Here is a 17,383-nt window from a genome sequence, read left to right as displayed (position 1 = left end):
GCGTGCAGTGTCCGATGGTCACTGAAATGTACGGGTGTGTCGACCGGCGTACGGCCAGTACCCCCGACATGTGGGGAGGTGCGTGGGCCGTTTCATTGCTGCTTGCAGTGTTAATTATGTATTTGGTTTGCCATTGCTTGCTTGGTGCACAGCAGTTATGATCTGCCTTCTATTATCGGCCTACTAAACTTTTGTTATGTAATAACATTGTGTATATCTTGTATATCTATGAACATAAGTAATAAAATGAAACAACATGTTAGTGTAACAATGTTTGAATAGCTTAGATTTAGACATTTTTACCCTTTCAACATGTTGTTCACTAACATTCATAGTTGAATATATAGGTAAACAGTGGGGAAGAGAGTGAGATTACGTAAAGTGAAAGTCCAGCTTCTTGCAACACTAGCATGAAATATTAATTCTCCAAACATTCGCCCAGAGTGAGATGATTTTGTAGGGAAGAGTGCAATGTTTGTAAAATTCATGGAAACTGTGAAAAGGTAGTTTCACCGTTAAGGAGTATGGAAATTAGTGTGTTGTATAAGTGGCTCGAGATTCAGACTTTCTCCACACTAAGACCACTAATCTGCCTGTTATGAGGCTGTGATCCAGCCCTTGGGGTTGCATGTGTTAATCACAATCACCTTTATTGGCTGACTGTGTGCACATACAAGGAATTTGTCTCTCTCGATGTACATATACAGAAATAGTAAAAACAGCTAGGAACAAGGATAAAAACAGCTTGACAAATAAAGATAAAGGATAGACAGGACTGTTATGTACACCACTAGTGGAAAAAATAGGTGTGTATATATAAATAAATATTTAAAAAGCACTGACCAATAATAAAATTAAAAAATAAAACTTCTATAAAAGTCAAGTGTTCTGTAAGTAGTAAACAATTCAAATGTGAAATGCAAAAATACAATAAAAAAAATAAAAAAATATATACTGAATGGATATACATGGACTGGATGATGATGTACAGTATGTGCATGTAAAGATGTCAATTTGACTAATATAGTACATAGAAACTATATGCATGCTATTTTTGTACGATCTATGTATATTTTTTATGGCTGTAAGGTTAAAGAATTTACACAGGCTTGCTAATAAGCTAGCTGTATTGAAGCTAAAAGAAAAAACCCAGTGTAACCAACAAATACAAAATTGCACAACGTTCACCGTTGAAAAGTACATGCAGAAACATGTTGGCCATCCCAGATCTGGATCACTAGTGAAATAAAACCCACAAAGTTTCTATCCAAACCAATATTTTAATCTAAATGTTGGTTTGTAAATATGTTTGCACACCACTGTATGGAATAATACAAATTATCTGACTTTGGTGATAACATGCTTGCACAGTACAAGTATTGGTTGGATATTTTAGTAGTTGACAAGTCTTGATTTACGCTTGTAATTTTATATATTTCACATTCCCTTAATGTGTCATTATGTCATCTTATCTGCCCAGAAGGCAACTGAACTTGCTTTGCAGTTTTATCTGATATCCTAACTGCTAATAAATATTATGCTTCAGTCCATATTTGTTGGAGTTTAACCTATAAAAAATTACTCTTTCACTGCGGTTAAAATCCGGTTTACTCTCCCACGCGCACCTGTATTAATGGGGCAGTCTAGCATAACAAAACATAACCCGTTTAATCTGATCACGCACATCCCTAGCCGTCGTGACAAATTGTCTGGAAAAAGCCTTGTGGAAAGCTCTGCCTGACATTCTGCAGCCATTAGCCCTTATTAGCAATTAGTTTATTGATTGAATGTTTGAGTCAGATCATCATGGTCATTTTATGCATCATGTTACATACTGTATGCATCAAACAACACTTTAGAAAGTTCTGTGATTTTTGTGTTGGGTTGTAATTTATTATTGACCAACATTATAGGACTTGTGAGCAAATACTGATGCAGAAGTGAAGGACGACAAAATTAAATGTGTTTATGCTGTGATTTAATTCTTATGGTTGAGGTAACACTTTAAGACTTGCTTTTAGACATTATTTAAGTGAAGGTTTTGTACATTGCTGAAGATTTTGAAAGACATACCTATGTAACTCAGCTCATTGGTGGGCTGACAAAGTGTCAGCAGCTGTGAAATGTTTGAGGAGTTATGTGGGATTTAAATGAGGCACATTATTACACTGATATTGCTATTGTTATTAGAATGATTGTGCAGTATTGGTAAAGTATTTTACTGCAGTAAGCTTGAACTCCCCTAATACACCATCTACTCCTACTCTATCTTCTCTGGCTCCAAGTGCCAACAACAATTGAGTGGACAAGAGCTTCGTGTGCTTTGTGTCATTTCACCACAAAGAACAAACCTTGTTGTTTCAATGTCCCTTTAAAAGAAAGCAGATAAAGACTGCTCCCTGCCAAAAGTGCATAACTGTGGTCAGTTTGAATCAAAGCAGCATACTCTGATAATGTTTAGGATGCAATAGGTGTGCGTGTGTGTGTGTGTGTGTCTCACAGCCTCTCTTCTCTGCCCTGCATTCCCGCTCCCTTTATTTCTTTTTTACAGCTCTTTGCTCAAAAAAACAAAGGGGGGGGCGGAGGGGGGTTTGCTCATAAGCAGGCTATCCATTATAAATCCCCCTGTGTGAACATAGCCTCTATGCTCATTTCTCTTTTTCTTGTCACCCTTCTCTCCCAGCAACAGAGGAAAGAGCGAGAGATGGTGAGGCAGCAAGAAAAGGGTCCCCATCGGAGACTTGACGATATGAGAAGGGAGGAAGACAGAAGGTTGGCTGAGAGGGAGCAGGTAACCAACCGCAGGAGGCGTGGGGCTGCAATCAGCCAATCAGTGTCAAGTGTGGGCGTGTCCACCGGCAACACTGTGCAAGTTGCTCTGGTGGTGAAATTCCACGAGTAGGTTGCCATAGCAGCAAGGGTCTAAATTAGTGTATTTATTCAGAGATGAGTTTTCTGTGGGTGAGCTCTCTGCATCTCTTGTGCTCCGTTTCCAGTCTACCCTCAGTAACACAGGAGTCTGGCATCATAGCATCATCACCCTGTGGTGCCAAATACTCATTTTATGTTAGTATGTTACCTTACAACAATCACAATATACTGCTAAATATTCTAATTATCCTCAATCTAGTAATTTATCACAATCTCTATAGTGCTCAACAGTGATGTTTTAATGGTAACATTTATTTGTCTCTTAACAACTTCTAAATGGGGACGGTGCATGTTTTGCCACTAAAATTCAGTGTTAATATTGTTGATTTTTATCAGTACAACACACGGTGTCTGTTGTTTACTGGAATGACGTTACATATCTGTTATGTGCCTCTATCTTCTACACATTCATTTCTCTTTTCCCACCTTAATGCCTGTCATTCCTGCCTCCTTACCTCTCCTCAGGAGTTTATCAGACATAAGTTAGAAGAAGAGCAGCGGCAGTTAGAAATCCTTCAGCAGCAGTTGCTTCAGGAGCAAGCACTGCTTATGGTAACTAGTCCTCACTACTCCTCTATCATGTCTTGTTTTGACTGCAGAGGTTTCCATGTCCCCTCGGTTACAATGCCTCATCAGTAAAGGAGATTTATTGATCAGCACTGAAAAACATTGAGTGTGTCCTCACAATAATATGGCTTGTATCTGTTTTTGTCAATTTTATTGGTAGAGCCCAATATCACAAATGACAAAATTGCCTCAGGGGGCTAATCTGTACAGCGCACGCCACCCTCTATCCTCAGACCCTCGATTCGGATAAGGAAAAACAGTGTTGCAGTGTTTTGTCAAAACAAACACTGCAGTGTGCTTGTGTTTGGGGTGGAAGCTTTTAGGTGGAGTTAAAAAGCAGCTGAATACTTTTACAATCAGTTTCTACTAGCTCTATATGTAACAAAATAAATATGTTTCATGTTCTAGATGTGCAGCATCTTGATGTAGATATGCTACAGTATATGTTGCAGAGTATGTGTGTAGCTCCCACAATACTGCAAGTCTTGAAAAGGCACGCGCTGACCTAGATTTTGAGGGCTGTTTTGGGCAGATTTCAGTTTATTAGTGTCAGTTATCTTGCTTACAATGTAAGGGAAGAATTGTCACACTAGGAGTTGCTGTCATTTTGATTGAACTCTTTGTTCCTGTTTTTTTTTTTTTTAGGGGGAAAAAACCTAATCCTCACTACTGTATGCTTGAAGCAATAGAGTTTTCCACATATCCCTCCTAGGTTTCACATACACATTCCTGTGTATATGCATATCTTGATATAGCGCAGGAGAGTGGCCCTGAAGTAGTTTTTAGGATTCAGTGTCATGCTCAAGGGCAGCACAGTGCTGTGTGGAAATTTTGGCGTAGTGGCCGTAGTTGTAGACATACACTGCCCCAAAAAAAAGTAATTACAAAAGTCTGTAATGAACTCCATTCCTCTCCTGTTATTTTAATCAACTGTTATAATGCAAACTTAACATTTCCTGCAGCTGCTTCACAGTAATGGCCTTCTAGTAGTGCCTTTCATTAGAAGTATTGAAGATAGTAATTGGCGAAATGTGAATCAAATCGAACTAAATCACCTCAAAAAATCTAATGAAATCAAACAAAAGGCACGTATATAGAGGAACTGCTGGTAACACCTCATTTTACAGGTCTCAAATTTCATGGTGATTAGGTGATGATTAGCAAGTAACCTATTGAAATTTACTGCCAAATTACCCCAATATTACCTCAAAATGTATCAAATTATTTTATTCTAAACATTATTTAATTATCATATGCTAAAATAGCATATAATCGTTAAAATAGGACCCTTAGGCTTGAGAAGCGGCTGTGCACTGCATTTCATTTGAGGTGGAAAACCAAAACTAATAGAAGACAATTCTGATCAGGCACAAATCTCACCATTGTGTGACTTATTGTCTACACAAATGTAACCTGGTAGCTGATGTAATGATTCAGGGAGTTTTTTAAGAAATTTCAAATAAGTTATTTGCTAATTATTATCTATTTATCAGCAGACATGGAAATAAAGCATATCAATTAACTTTGTATTCTTTTCCTGGAAATGTTTTGAATAAATTACCAGCTATTTATTACTGCTTTTTGAGAAATAGCGAATGGGAATGTAATTATTAAATCATTTTTATAATAAAGTAATTTTCAATAAATTGAGGTTAATATTGGGGTAATTTGGTAGTAATTCCAAAGAAATTTTAAATAGGTTACTTGCTAATTATCACCTAATTACCATGAAATTTGTGGACTACTGCAGGAACTTTGAAATCAGACACAATTCATTGTTTGATAAAAGTTGTTCTAAATGTATATTCGGAGCTAATTTTTATTAAGGAGTAAGTACCTTTCAAGAAAATTAGGCTACCATTAGATGTTCACAACAGAGAATTAGGTCTCGTCTTATGCTTTATTGAGCTGTCCTCCATATTATCCTTCAGGAAGGAATATCAGCATTCTATAATCTACGATATAAATGCATATAATTATTGGCCTGGCCTCAACAAAATGAGAATCAAAACTGTTTTGGAGGTGTGGAGGATTTTATATATAAATATCTGCAATATATCCATGTTGTACAGTCACTGCATATCTGTGTCAGGGTGGCAGCAGGGTAGGAAGATCAGCCGAGATGTCCTTTAACACAGGAGCTTAAACAAGGTCCCTCTGAGAGATATACTTTAATCCCTCCATCGTGTCCTCGGTCTACTCTAAAGTCCACTCCCACACAGGGAAACACCTGGGTGAGGCATTCTCACCAGGAGCCAGACTGGGTTTTCTCACTGTGGAGGGACACCACAGTGGTTTCTCGGAAGGATTTTTGTTTGTTTGTATCCACAGTCTCATGCTTTCACTCACTCCCCAGAACATGAGGGCCATATGTGAGCATCATAATGCAGTTTGAGTTGTAGAGCTACTGCTTTGCTTTGAGGCCCATAATGATTTGTAATTTAAGAAGCCGTTAAGAAGGAACAAATGAACAAACAAGCATTTAACTTTATTGGAAAGTTAATTTTGATTCTGTGTACCTAAGATTGTTTATCAAATGTAACCTTATGTGAGACATTTCCTGATTGGGAATGGAAATCTAATCTCTGCTGTTAAGAGAAGAAGTAATGTGAATTTGAGTTTACATTTGAGTGAGTCATGGTTGAAACTCTTGAGATTCTTCTGTTATTTCTTGTTTCTCTATGAATGTGGCGTCACTCAAAAGCCTAGGAGACATGTGTCTACAATTCTCAATGAAAAAACAAAAAGTCAACTGACTCAATTTTTTAATATACAGCACAAATATGTTTCGCTAAAGACACAATCAATATTCTTTTTGTTGTGGGTTGGTAATTGACTGCTGTACTAAAAATAGGAGTACACACTTTAAGTCTGCCCAAAATATGTATCGTCTCAGTGGATGAAATCAGTGGTGATCAGCTAAATATTCAAGCCTGTTTGCAGATGCGTTGGTTCATTTATGACCTGCCTGACCTTTCTGTTGTGTCCAGTCTGAGGCAAACAATGGCTTGAATGCATTGGGCTTTTTTTTTTTATTATTTTGCTCAGGAGTATAAGCGCAAGCAGCTGGAGGAACAGCGTCAGTCAGAGCGCCTGCAGAGGCAGCTGCAGCAGGAGCATGCCTACCTGGTGTCTCTGCAACAACAGCAGCAGGAAAAGAAGCCCCAGCTCTATCACTATAACAAAAACCTGGAGCCCAACAACAAGCCTACTTGGGCCCGTGAGGTAGCAATGTTACCTTCATTTGAAGCATTACACACCACAGTCAATCTACTGCACACTGGCCTAGAATGTACAACCTTCTTTCACTGTCACCCTTATTGCAGGTGGAGGAGCGAAGTAAGCTCAACAGACAGGGCTCACCCAAAATCTGCACCACTGTCTCTGACACTGCCATCCAGTCGCGCTCTGACTCAATCAGCCAATCAGGAGTGGCCCAGTCAGCTCAGACCCCACCAATGCAGAGGCCTGTTGAACCCCAAGGGGGGCAGGGAAAGGTGGGTGTAAAATTCACTTGATGAAGGGGCCGTACACATGCCACGTCTCAACGCGTGGAAAACGCCAGCCGTGCCGCTTTCATCCTTTTTATCCAAGGTGCTTTGGAGGTTGCGCCTGCCGTTATAAAGCAACCAAAACTTTCGCGCTGCAATGACATAATGAAGGTGCGATAATTTAGCAGTAAAAGCCGCACTGACTAAACTAAACAAAGTCAAAACAAACGGAAGAAAGAGAAGATATCTGCCAGCTGTGAATGACATGCGGTGCGGGTTGCAGCGTTCCAAAAATTTAACTGTGTTCATCTTGGGGTGCAGCCATTGCGCCCTGAAATATAGACACTTGAATGCTTGCATGTCACGGCGGCGTTGCTCCCCCGTTTGAGTCGCCTGCCGCGGGTCTACTGACAACAATGGATTTGAGGGCGCAAAAAACGTGGCATGTGTACGGCCCCTGAAACGTCCTAGAAGAACAACACAAGTTACAACTGCTTATGCCTTTCTGCCCCTAATTCTTTAGCTTTACCCTTCATTGTCTATGCTACATTATTTAAGCCTTCTTTTTCTTCTTTTCCCTCCTTTTCCTCTCCACACATCTGTGAACACAACCTTGCATTCTTCTCCACCTCGGCCTGCTCCTCCGACTGTGTTATGCGCTCTTCCTTCCGCTATGCTGCTCCTCCCTCCTGGTGTGCTGTTGCTCCTCCTGTCCTCTGCAGTTCCAGATGGCTCACTTGGTTCCTCTGAAGCCTTATGCTGCCCCTGTCCCCCGCTCCCAGTCCCTCTGCGACCAGCCCACTAAGACCATGTCCGCATTCCCCACCCAGGATCCCTCCCTTACCCCCACGCCCCGCCCCATGCACTCCAGAGAGCTGGTGCGTCAAAACTCAGACCCCACTTCTGAAATCCCGGCACCGCAGGCGCACCAAATGGGAGAGGATCGCGGCCCCTGGATCCGCCTGCCAGATGTGGAACTCCCACCCAAGGTGAGATGTAGTGGCTGGTTTCGACTCGGCAGTAGGTGTACAAACCCAAAACATAACCCCAGTTTGCATTTCTTTTTAACAAGACTCCCATATCTACATACAAATATTATGTTAGCTGAACTACAGTTAGTAAACTGACTTTGAAAGGTCCCCGTTTTAAAAAATACAATCTCTGTTTACTTCACACAATAGCTGATGGATCTGATGGAACAGTTTTACACTCCACTGCTCTGACCTGCATTTGGTGGTGGTTAAAATCCCACCCTCCTTACATCAAGTGAAAACTCTTACCCAGTTGAAGATTAGATTTATGTGAATACCTTTCTTAAAGGTGGTTTATGCGATTAAAATTTTCACTTGGTCTACCTGACGACAGGCCAATCTTTTAGGAAATTACTGTTGCTGGCACTACCACGGTTTTGCACTCTGCGGCTCACGTTACTGCAGTTTCACAAGCGTGTCGGAGAACTATGGGGGCCTTCAGGTAACGTAAAAACACAAAAGGCTCTTTCTAGAGCCAGTATTTGGTTTGTCCGTTCTGGGCTACTATAGAAACATAGTTTTCTAGATGGTAACATGCAAATTGCGAAACTTTTGTGAGATGGTTAAGGTTCAGCATTGACCTCAAATGGTTAAGGTTCAAATAGGTCGTCGGGCAGCGAATCTCGCGAGAGTTTTTGCAATTTGCGGGTTACCTTCTGAACACGACCTAGCAACATGGGGGACTCTGTGAAGAGGACCTGCCCCCTATGTAGATATGAAGGGCTTCTAAGCTAACGAAAACACAGAGATTCTTAGTTTCAGGTGATTATACACTAATGAAAACATAGTTATGATTATTATATTCCATTTCTGCTAATAGATCCCCTTAAATGTTACACACTTGCCCTCTAAGGGTGGTATTAGGGTTCAAAACAAAAAAAACATCTTTTGTCACTTTCTAAGCTACTGTGTTTTTTAAAAATAAAAATTCTGGTAAATGTAAGACTATGGTGTTTCCGTCCTCAGATTCCCCAGAGGACAGCGTCTATTGCCACAGCTCTCAACACCAACCTGACCTCTGGCATAAGGCATCCAGTACGAGCCAGGTACCGAGGACAGCAAAAATAATTCATCTGATATTTCCTTAAATTAGTGCCTGCTAAATGGTGGTAGATAGACTCCAGATAACTGATTTGTATCCTCATGGCAGCAATCCAGATCTAAGCCGCAATGATCGCTGGGAGAGGGGTGACAGTATGAGCATCATTTCCAATCTGCCCCAGACTGGCTCTCTAGAGAGGCATCGCATCCTCAGTGAGTCCCTGCCTCCCCAATGCTATTTCTGTCTTTGCAGTAAGTCTAATTTTCAAAGTTATAACTACACTCTACAACACTGTTATTTGCAGGTTCCTCCAAAATGGATTCACCCATTCTCTCCCACGATAGTCGCCATAAGCCAGGGGAGTCACGCACCTCCTCCCGCCCCGGGCGCCCTGCTGTAAGTTGGTCTTTCAAACAGACATTATATTGGCTGTCTCTCCACTACCCCATACTAATAATACTAGTTTTAACATTAGTGTAGGGGTGCATGCAACACATAATATTATAAAATAAAAAGCACTAACTTGCTGTACATATGCTCAGTTTGATCTCAAACATACCAATTCTGTAACCGGACATACTGTATAGTATACTACATCCAGGTTTTCTCCTCCCCTTTAATTTACACTTTATACTGTATGCTTCATACTATTGCTGTTTCCCTTCATGGTTCTCCTCTTCTCAAATCCCTGTTTGTTGACTTTACCTCAATTGTGCAGAGTTACAAGAGAGCTATAGGGGAGGTTAGTATCATTGTGTCTTGGTATGTTCAGTGTTCATGCATGATATTGCATCTTGGCTGTAGTACATGTTCATATAGAATGACTTGCATGCTCTACACTATTTTCATTTATTGGGTAATTCATGTTTCGTCTTTGAATGGAATTCCACTCTTTACATAAAGGCCTTTTTAATGTGTTTGCAATTTTTTCTGTTACTATGTGGACTTCCTACACTCAACACAGACCTTGTAAACAGGCCTCAAAACCATCCCAAAATGTCACCAGGTGGCAGGCTCTGAATTCTGAGAGTATTGGGAGTTTTGAGTCTGGACTTACATTGGGACTGTTTCTGAGCCTATCCTCCCAACGAGCCCTCCCCTTCAATTGTGTTTGGATTGTCATTAATATTGCATATATTACTGTTGTGTTATTTGCTACTTTCTCTGATAGCTGAGATTATGTTTAAAACATTTGTGAATGCATTCTTAAAGTAAATGGCAGTTTATGTGTGTGCAGGATCATGGCCTGTTTGCCAAGGAGCGTGCCGAGGAGCAGCCAAGGCCTCCAGTTAAGGCCAATGATTACTCCTCCTCTTCAGAGAGCAGCGAGAGTAGTGAGGAGAGCGAGAGTGGCGAAGGAGCAGAGGAGGAAGAAAGCCCCACAGATCGGTAACACTAACACCTACAAATACTAACAATTCAGGAAGCAAATGATTGTTTTTATTTGTCATATTTACTTTAAACAAAGTATGCAGTGCTTCCTGTAAAACTGCTTTACTCTCTTTTCACTCTTTTCCATTATCAAGCTTGGGGTCTAATGTCCTCCTTGACTTCTATTTCCCTATTGGTTTCAGTCACAGGGACGCAGACACTGATTCAGTCAACACCATGGTGGTTCACGAAGATGAAGGCGAGGGGGGAGAGGGAGAGCAAGCTGGAGGCTATGGGGACCAGACCATGCTGGTGCAGAGGGTGAGTCATCTGTGCACGTAATGATGCTTAAAATGCATTGTAACTTGATGGAAAATCAACGTCATACATGTCAAAGAATATTACAAATCTGCAAGACAGGGGCACTGGCTCCATTTTGTTGGTTGGTGTTATATATATATTTTTTTATTATTTACATACGTAACTGACCAAATGAAGGTAATGTGGAGCCATTTTCCATGCAGCCTGAATGAAAATCTAAGATGCCCGAATGCCAGTCAGGTTTCACTGAAGAGCACCTTTGTAGATTCAATGGGCCTCGTGCAAGAACATTTTCATATTATTGTCTTACCTTACTCTTACTTTTTTTGTATCATGGGCTCGCACGAGTGTTCCACATCAGATTCAGCAAACGCTCCATCTTCGGATAACTGTAAATGACCTGCATAAACATGATGACTGCTACCTTTGCGTAAATGAGCGTACGTTCATGAGAATTGTAAATTTGCATAATAAGCCATGACGTGCCTGGTTACACTTCCTGTTGACCGTATTACTGTATATACAGAGACAAAGGAACCTTTAATTAGTGTGTAATTTAAATCGTTTTGCAGTTTGAGATGTTCATATAGATATTATTGTGTTATACAATAGCATCAATGGCCAATTTAAATTAATGATGATATCGTTAGGCTATATGAAGAAATTTTGAATTATATTATTATTCGAATTGCCACTTCAAACCGGATAATGTGAACATAATTATTATGAAGCTAAATTTATATAGGATTTTCAAACTTAAAATTGCTTCAGAGTAATGAAATATTCAATCCATTAGTGAAATACTTAGGTTTGGATAACCGCAGACTAATTGTATGACTACTACTACGACTGGTCTGGACCACTCGTAAATTGTATTCATACCTAAGAGAAAATTCAAAATATGAGAAGATTTAGTGAATGCGACAAGTTCTCCACTTGTACAAGCCACTTAAGAACAAATCTGTTCGTATGAGTGGTTCTTGCATGAGACCCATTGTTTAAAAATCACTCGGGGATAAATTAATCATAGAAGAGGCAGAGATCCAATACAGTGCCAAGTTTGCTATCAGTAGACCATAATGTTATGTAGCTACAGCTTCAGTGTTGCACAGCTGTTGTTGGCAATCTTCAGACTTTTAGGAAAAAGTAGTACTGCTTTGAAGCTCACATCATTAGCCCAAATTTGACAAAGAACTTTTGTAAGCCTGTTATACACATCTGCAGAGGGTCAGTAACTGTGTGTCAATAATGTTGCAGCTGAATGTTTTTTTTAATTTTGTATACAGTATGCCTAAAGCCACCCTGTGTTACAGTAGGTTTGCTGAGATTTTTCGAGAGATAGCAATATGATTCAGTGACAGACATGCAGATGGCCCTTGATGAGTTAAATGTGGGAATTGTCACCTTCACTGAAGTGCAATAGTTTTGTGTGTTTATGCATTTTAATATGCAATAAGCATCAAATATTTGTGCCGAAGCTACAGTGACATTACCGAATGTCACTGTGAATGTGAGTTATTAATTTGCCTGGCATTATAAATAAAACGACAAACATCATGCAGAGGAATTTTGATTACTTTCACACATTCAGCAAATGTGCTTTGAACGAGTCTCACAGATGGCACAGAAATTCAGCTGCATCACATTAGAACAGTGGCAGACCTACATTTATGTCAGCCACAAGATTGGACAAGTGATATCATCTTCAGGTCATGTTCCATACCGCCGTGTAAATTAGATTCTTTCCATTTAACACAGAGTAAGATGTGGCTCTAACTGAGGCAAAATAGAGGGTGTAGATTATCTTAAGGAAACTCATGAATTTCTTTCTCTTTCTGAGAGAAAATCACGTACAGTTGGTATACACGGTATACCGTGCATGTGACATATATACACTGCTCAAAAAAATTAAGGGAACACTTAATCATCACAGTATAACACCAAGTCAGTTAAACTTCAGGGACATCAATCTGTCTATTTAGGAAGCACAGGTGATTGTGAATCACTTTCACCTGCTTTGGTGCAAATGAAAGTGACAACAGGTGCAATGGAGAGGCAACAGCAAGACAATCCCCCCAAAAGGGAAACAATTGCTCTCTACTTATCCTTCCTGACTGATTCTTCTCTAGTTTTGTGTTCTGCTAGTATCCTTGTCAGTACTTGTAGCATGAGGCGGTACCTGCAGTCCAATCAGGTTGCACAGGTAGTCCAGCTCCTCCAGGATAGCACATCCATACGTGTGGTCGCAAGAAGGTTTGCTGTGTCTCCAAGCACAGTCTCAAGAGCATGGAGGAGATATCAGGAGACCGGCTGTTACATGAGGAGGGCTGGAAAGGGTTGTATAAGGGCATCAACCCAGCAGCACGACCGGTATCTGCTCCTTTGTGCGAGGAGGAGCAGGAGGAGCACTGCCAGAGCCTGACAAAATGACCTCCAGCAAGCTACTGGTGTGCATGTTTCTGACCAAACTGTCAGAAACATTCTCCATGAGGGTGGCATGATGGCCCGACGTCCTCTAGTGGGACCTGTGCTCACAGCCCAGCACCGTACAGCTTGATTGGCATTCGCCAGCGAACACCAGAATTGGCAGGTCCGCCCTTGGCGCCCCGTTTTCTTTACAGATGAGAGCAGGTTCACACTGAGCACATGTGACAGGCGTGAAAGAGTCTGGAGACGCCGTGGTGAACGTTATGCTGCCTGTAACATCATCCAGCATGACCGGTTTGGCGACGGGTCAGTGATGGTCTGGAGAGGCATATCCTTGGAGGGTCGCACAGACCTCCATGTCATAGCCAATGGTACCCTGACTACCTGACCCTGATTGTCAGACCATACGCTGCTGCAACAGGCCCTGGGTTCCTCCTGGTGCAGGACAATGCCCGGCATCATGTGGCCAGAGTCCCCTGACCTAAATCCAATTGAGCACCTATGGGACGTTATGTATCGGTGCACCCGGCGCTGCCAAGTACCGCGACAGACACCCCAGAAGCTCACAGATGCCCTGATCCAGGTCTGAGAGGAGATCCCCCAGGACACCATTCGCCAACTCGTCAGGAGCATGTCCAGACGTTGTCGGGAGTGATACAGTCACGTGGGGGCCATACACACTACTGAGTCACATTATGAGTTGCCGTGATGAAATTCAAGCAAGTTGGATCAGCCTGTAATTTTTTACTTTGATTTTCGGTGCGATTTTGAATCCAGCCCTCAATGGGTTGATGATTTTGGTTTCCATTGACCGTTGTTAAGTCATTTTGTTCTCAACAAATTATACAATGTACATCAGTAAAGATGTTCAACATGAATAATTCGTTTATCGAGATCTGATGTGTGATTTAAGTGTTCTCTTCATTTTTTTGAGCAGTATATTTTTTGCCACATATGATTAGTATGCAAAAACTGGGAATGTACAATAAATGTCCTGTGCTTTCCCATATTTTGATCTGAATGTTTAAAAGCTGTGCAGATAGATTCATAGCTTCATAGAGCATCAGGCAGTTTTGTTTTAGATTCTCAGTATTATACAAAAATTGCAAAAAATCTTTTGTAATTTTTCCTTAATGTGGCAGTAAATCATTCCAACTCTCTTGCATGGTCAGTTTTTTTTCTATAAAACCAAAACCAAAAGATGGCATTTGGGTTGTGCATGGCAACTAGAAGCTGGGCTAGTCTTATAACTATTTGGACAATGGTGACAGAATGCCTTTTTCTTTGCAGCTGTACAGTGGCACATCAGTGACGCAACAACTGTCTGGCTCTCCCAGTGTTAAGAACATGTCTTTGTGTGTGTGTGTGTGTGTGTGTGTGTGTGTGTGTGTTGCTCTTTTACCTGAAAGACCCCAGAGAAGAGGAGCCATAATGGATACACTAACTTGCCAGATGTGGTGCAGCCCTCCCACTCCCCCACTGATTCAGCCACTCACTCCTCCCCTGGGAAGGACTCTGTTTATGATGTAAGTTTTACTGATTCTAAATATATCAGTCCTAAATTCCTGGTTTATTTTTACGTGTTCCCTTTCTGCCATCTTTCCAGCCATGAAGTCCACCCATAACACACAGAATTGAATGACAATCACTTCAGCTTTTAGTGGACTCATCATCAAAAATATAGGTCTTAAAACTGCTGTTGCCACGTAGGCACAGAAAATGTTTTTAACATTTTGTCTGACAATCTCCATAGACATGATGTTGACTTTAACAGCACTGTACAACTCATACACCCTTTCTGCTCCACCAGTATCAGTCCAGAGGTTTGGTTAAAGCATCTGGCAAGTCCTCCTTCACCACCTTTGTGGATCTGGGCATGTACCAGTCCCCAGGAGGTACAGGGGATAACATGTCTATCACTGGTGAGTCAGAAGCTTTCCAGACTCTGCTCTGAGTTTCTTGAACATTAAACAAGAAAGTTACAGCTGATTGCAAAAGTATTCATTACCTTAACCTTTGACATTATCTTTTCTGCAATAAAATACTTTGGGAATTAAATTTTGCATTTTTTTTTTTCAAGATTGAGATATTTTCTATTACATTACAACATAATTCTTTAAAAATAGAACTTGTTAATCAGCTAATTTCCCTTTTAAACGGATGAATGGGAGATTTTCTAGTTCCAAACCTAGTACCATTTTGCCCTATTTTGTCCTTCCTCAATTAAGTCATTTCCATTGCGGCCTTCCTGTTTAGGCTCCCGGTTTGAGCAGCTGAAGATGGAGGTGAGGAAAGGATCCATGGTGAATGTCAACCCCACCAACACACGCCCCCCCAATGACACACCTGAGATCCGCAAGTACAAGAAGAGATTCAACTCTGAGATCCTGTGTGCTGCACTCTGGGGTGAGAACAGATTCAATACTTGAATGCAAATGATTAAACACCAAGCAACATTAGATCCCTTAAACCAACTTAGACAAACAAAATATGATTATCTTTGGAGTTACCAGACTCTAACACAGAGAATTCAGTCAGATTATTGGTGCCACATCAGGGCCAAGTTATTCTAACCCTACTTATCTCTGGCTCAACATCCTGACAAGGAACTAATATGTCAGCTCCAGCAAGGCTCAGGTATGAAATTATGAGCAAGGTTCAGGTTGAAAACATTGTCTGACATTAATAACTCTTTGCTTTCATTATCAATCAAAGCAAAAGCTGTTTTCCATAAGCAACGTCTTACCTAGGTGATATGTGGGGGGAAAAAGTGGTATTTTTATGTGCCAAACTGTGTGCGTCGTTAAAAAGTATGATAGACTCAACAATATGACCTTCAAAACTCCAGTTTCTCCATCTTCAAATAAATTATTAGGTGCAGTAGTCAAGGGGGGGACGTCACCACAGTTGCATTACATATTCATTAAAGCTATCTTTTATTTTATTCCTCTTCTAAATAAAATGATATATCATGGTGGTAGAGTTGCTGCAGGTTATGATGTGCAAATGATAATGGAAAATGAAAGCGTACAACATTTCAAATAACATTTACAACACGGGTATACCGCCAAAATACTTTTAGCTGTGGCTATAGGACAGGCATTTACAATCATTTTACGCAAAAAGAAAAAGCTATTAATTTGTGCATGTGCGTGTCCCCAGGAGTGAACCTGTTGGTGGGCACAGAGAACGGTTTGAAGCTGCTGGACCGTAGTGGTCAGGGCAAGGTTTACCCCCTCATCAACTCCCGCAGGTTCCAACAGATGGACGTCCTGGAGGGCCTCAACCTGCTTATCACCATATCAGGTCATTACCGCTACTCATCACCAGTCTGCTCTCACTACAGTAACTACTTTTGGCTTAAGACTACCATCTTTAATGGGATGCCAAACACTCTATGCCAAATTGTGCTTGTGCCTTCAGAGTGATTATTTTGCATTGCATTTTGACTTTGCACTTCAAAGTCACAGGAAAGCTGTTTTTATTTCTGTGCACTGTGTATTAGGGCTTGGAGGTGTTGACAAAAGCTTATATCACTATTTCTGAACAAATACCTCTATCCAATTGAGTAAAATGAGTATTGGGATATACAAATATATTTTACAATATACTGTATTAATAATCTGATGATATTTTGTTCATGGTTACTGATGCTTTTATCAGATATTTACACATAACATTTTGAGAATCAGTATTAATCTTAATAATAAGCAGAAAGATGTAGGCAACATGTTTGTATAAGCTAAAGCACAAGTTTTTTTGTGTGCCAGTAACTGTAAAACAGCCTGAGAAAGACCATTTAAGTTTGATATTACAATGCTATGAGAACCAAAATCCCAGACAATATATAGTTTAATATTAAATACATTTTAGTTATATAACTCCTAGCTCTTCTGTGTGTCGTCTGCAAATCTCAAAAGGTCAAAATATGATTTAAACCTCAATTGTTAAATGCATTTAAATATTTACTGATATTAGTCTATTTATAACTGTGTCTATAAAGGCAAGAAGAACAAGGTGCGTGTCTACTACCTGGCCTGGCTGAGGAACAAGATCCTCCACAATGACCCCGAGGTGGAGAAGAAGCAGGGCTGGACCACGGTGGGCGAGATGGAGGGCTGTGTGCACTACAAAGTGGGTGAGTGACCGATGATGGCCGTTTATTACCGCTGTCTATTTCACTCCGGAGAAATTCTCATAAA

The 17,383-nt window shown here is 40.6% G+C and overlaps 1 protein-coding gene across 6 annotated transcripts in view; it reads left to right on the top strand.

The window, feature by feature from the left end:
- Nucleotides 1-17,383, top strand: part of mink1 (misshapen-like kinase 1) — a 45,677-nt gene that overhangs the window by 23,431 nt on the left and 4,863 nt on the right. The window contains exons 12-27 of one of the 6 annotated variants that reach the window (XM_074611144.1): nt 2,684-2,791; nt 3,397-3,483; nt 6,547-6,723; nt 6,825-6,995; nt 7,820-7,978; nt 8,987-9,066; nt 9,171-9,274; nt 9,367-9,458; nt 9,781-9,804; nt 10,300-10,451; nt 10,637-10,754; nt 14,591-14,707; nt 14,992-15,103; nt 15,438-15,587; nt 16,344-16,487; nt 17,185-17,319. In XM_074611144.1, coding sequence (XP_074467245.1) covers nt 2,684-2,791; nt 3,397-3,483; nt 6,547-6,723; nt 6,825-6,995; nt 7,820-7,978; nt 8,987-9,066; nt 9,171-9,274; nt 9,367-9,458; nt 9,781-9,804; nt 10,300-10,451; nt 10,637-10,754; nt 14,591-14,707; nt 14,992-15,103; nt 15,438-15,587; nt 16,344-16,487; nt 17,185-17,319 — 1,930 coding nt within the window. Of the gene's footprint in view, nt 1-2,683; nt 2,792-3,396; nt 3,484-6,546; nt 6,724-6,824; nt 6,996-7,711; nt 7,979-8,986; nt 9,067-9,170; nt 9,275-9,366; nt 9,459-9,780; nt 9,805-10,299; nt 10,452-10,636; nt 10,755-14,590; nt 14,708-14,991; nt 15,104-15,437; nt 15,588-16,343; nt 16,488-17,184; nt 17,320-17,383 lie in introns of all 6 variants that reach the window. The other 5 variants (XM_074611140.1, XM_074611145.1, XM_074611141.1 and 2 more) reach the window with 5 other exon arrangements.

This window comes from Sebastes fasciatus, chromosome 16 (genome assembly GCF_043250625.1).
Source record: "Sebastes fasciatus isolate fSebFas1 chromosome 16, fSebFas1.pri, whole genome shotgun sequence".
Taxonomy (NCBI): domain Eukaryota; kingdom Metazoa; phylum Chordata; class Actinopteri; order Perciformes; family Sebastidae; genus Sebastes; species Sebastes fasciatus.
Note: the sequence above shows the minus strand (reverse complement) of the source record. Positions and strands in the feature narration are given on the sequence as shown.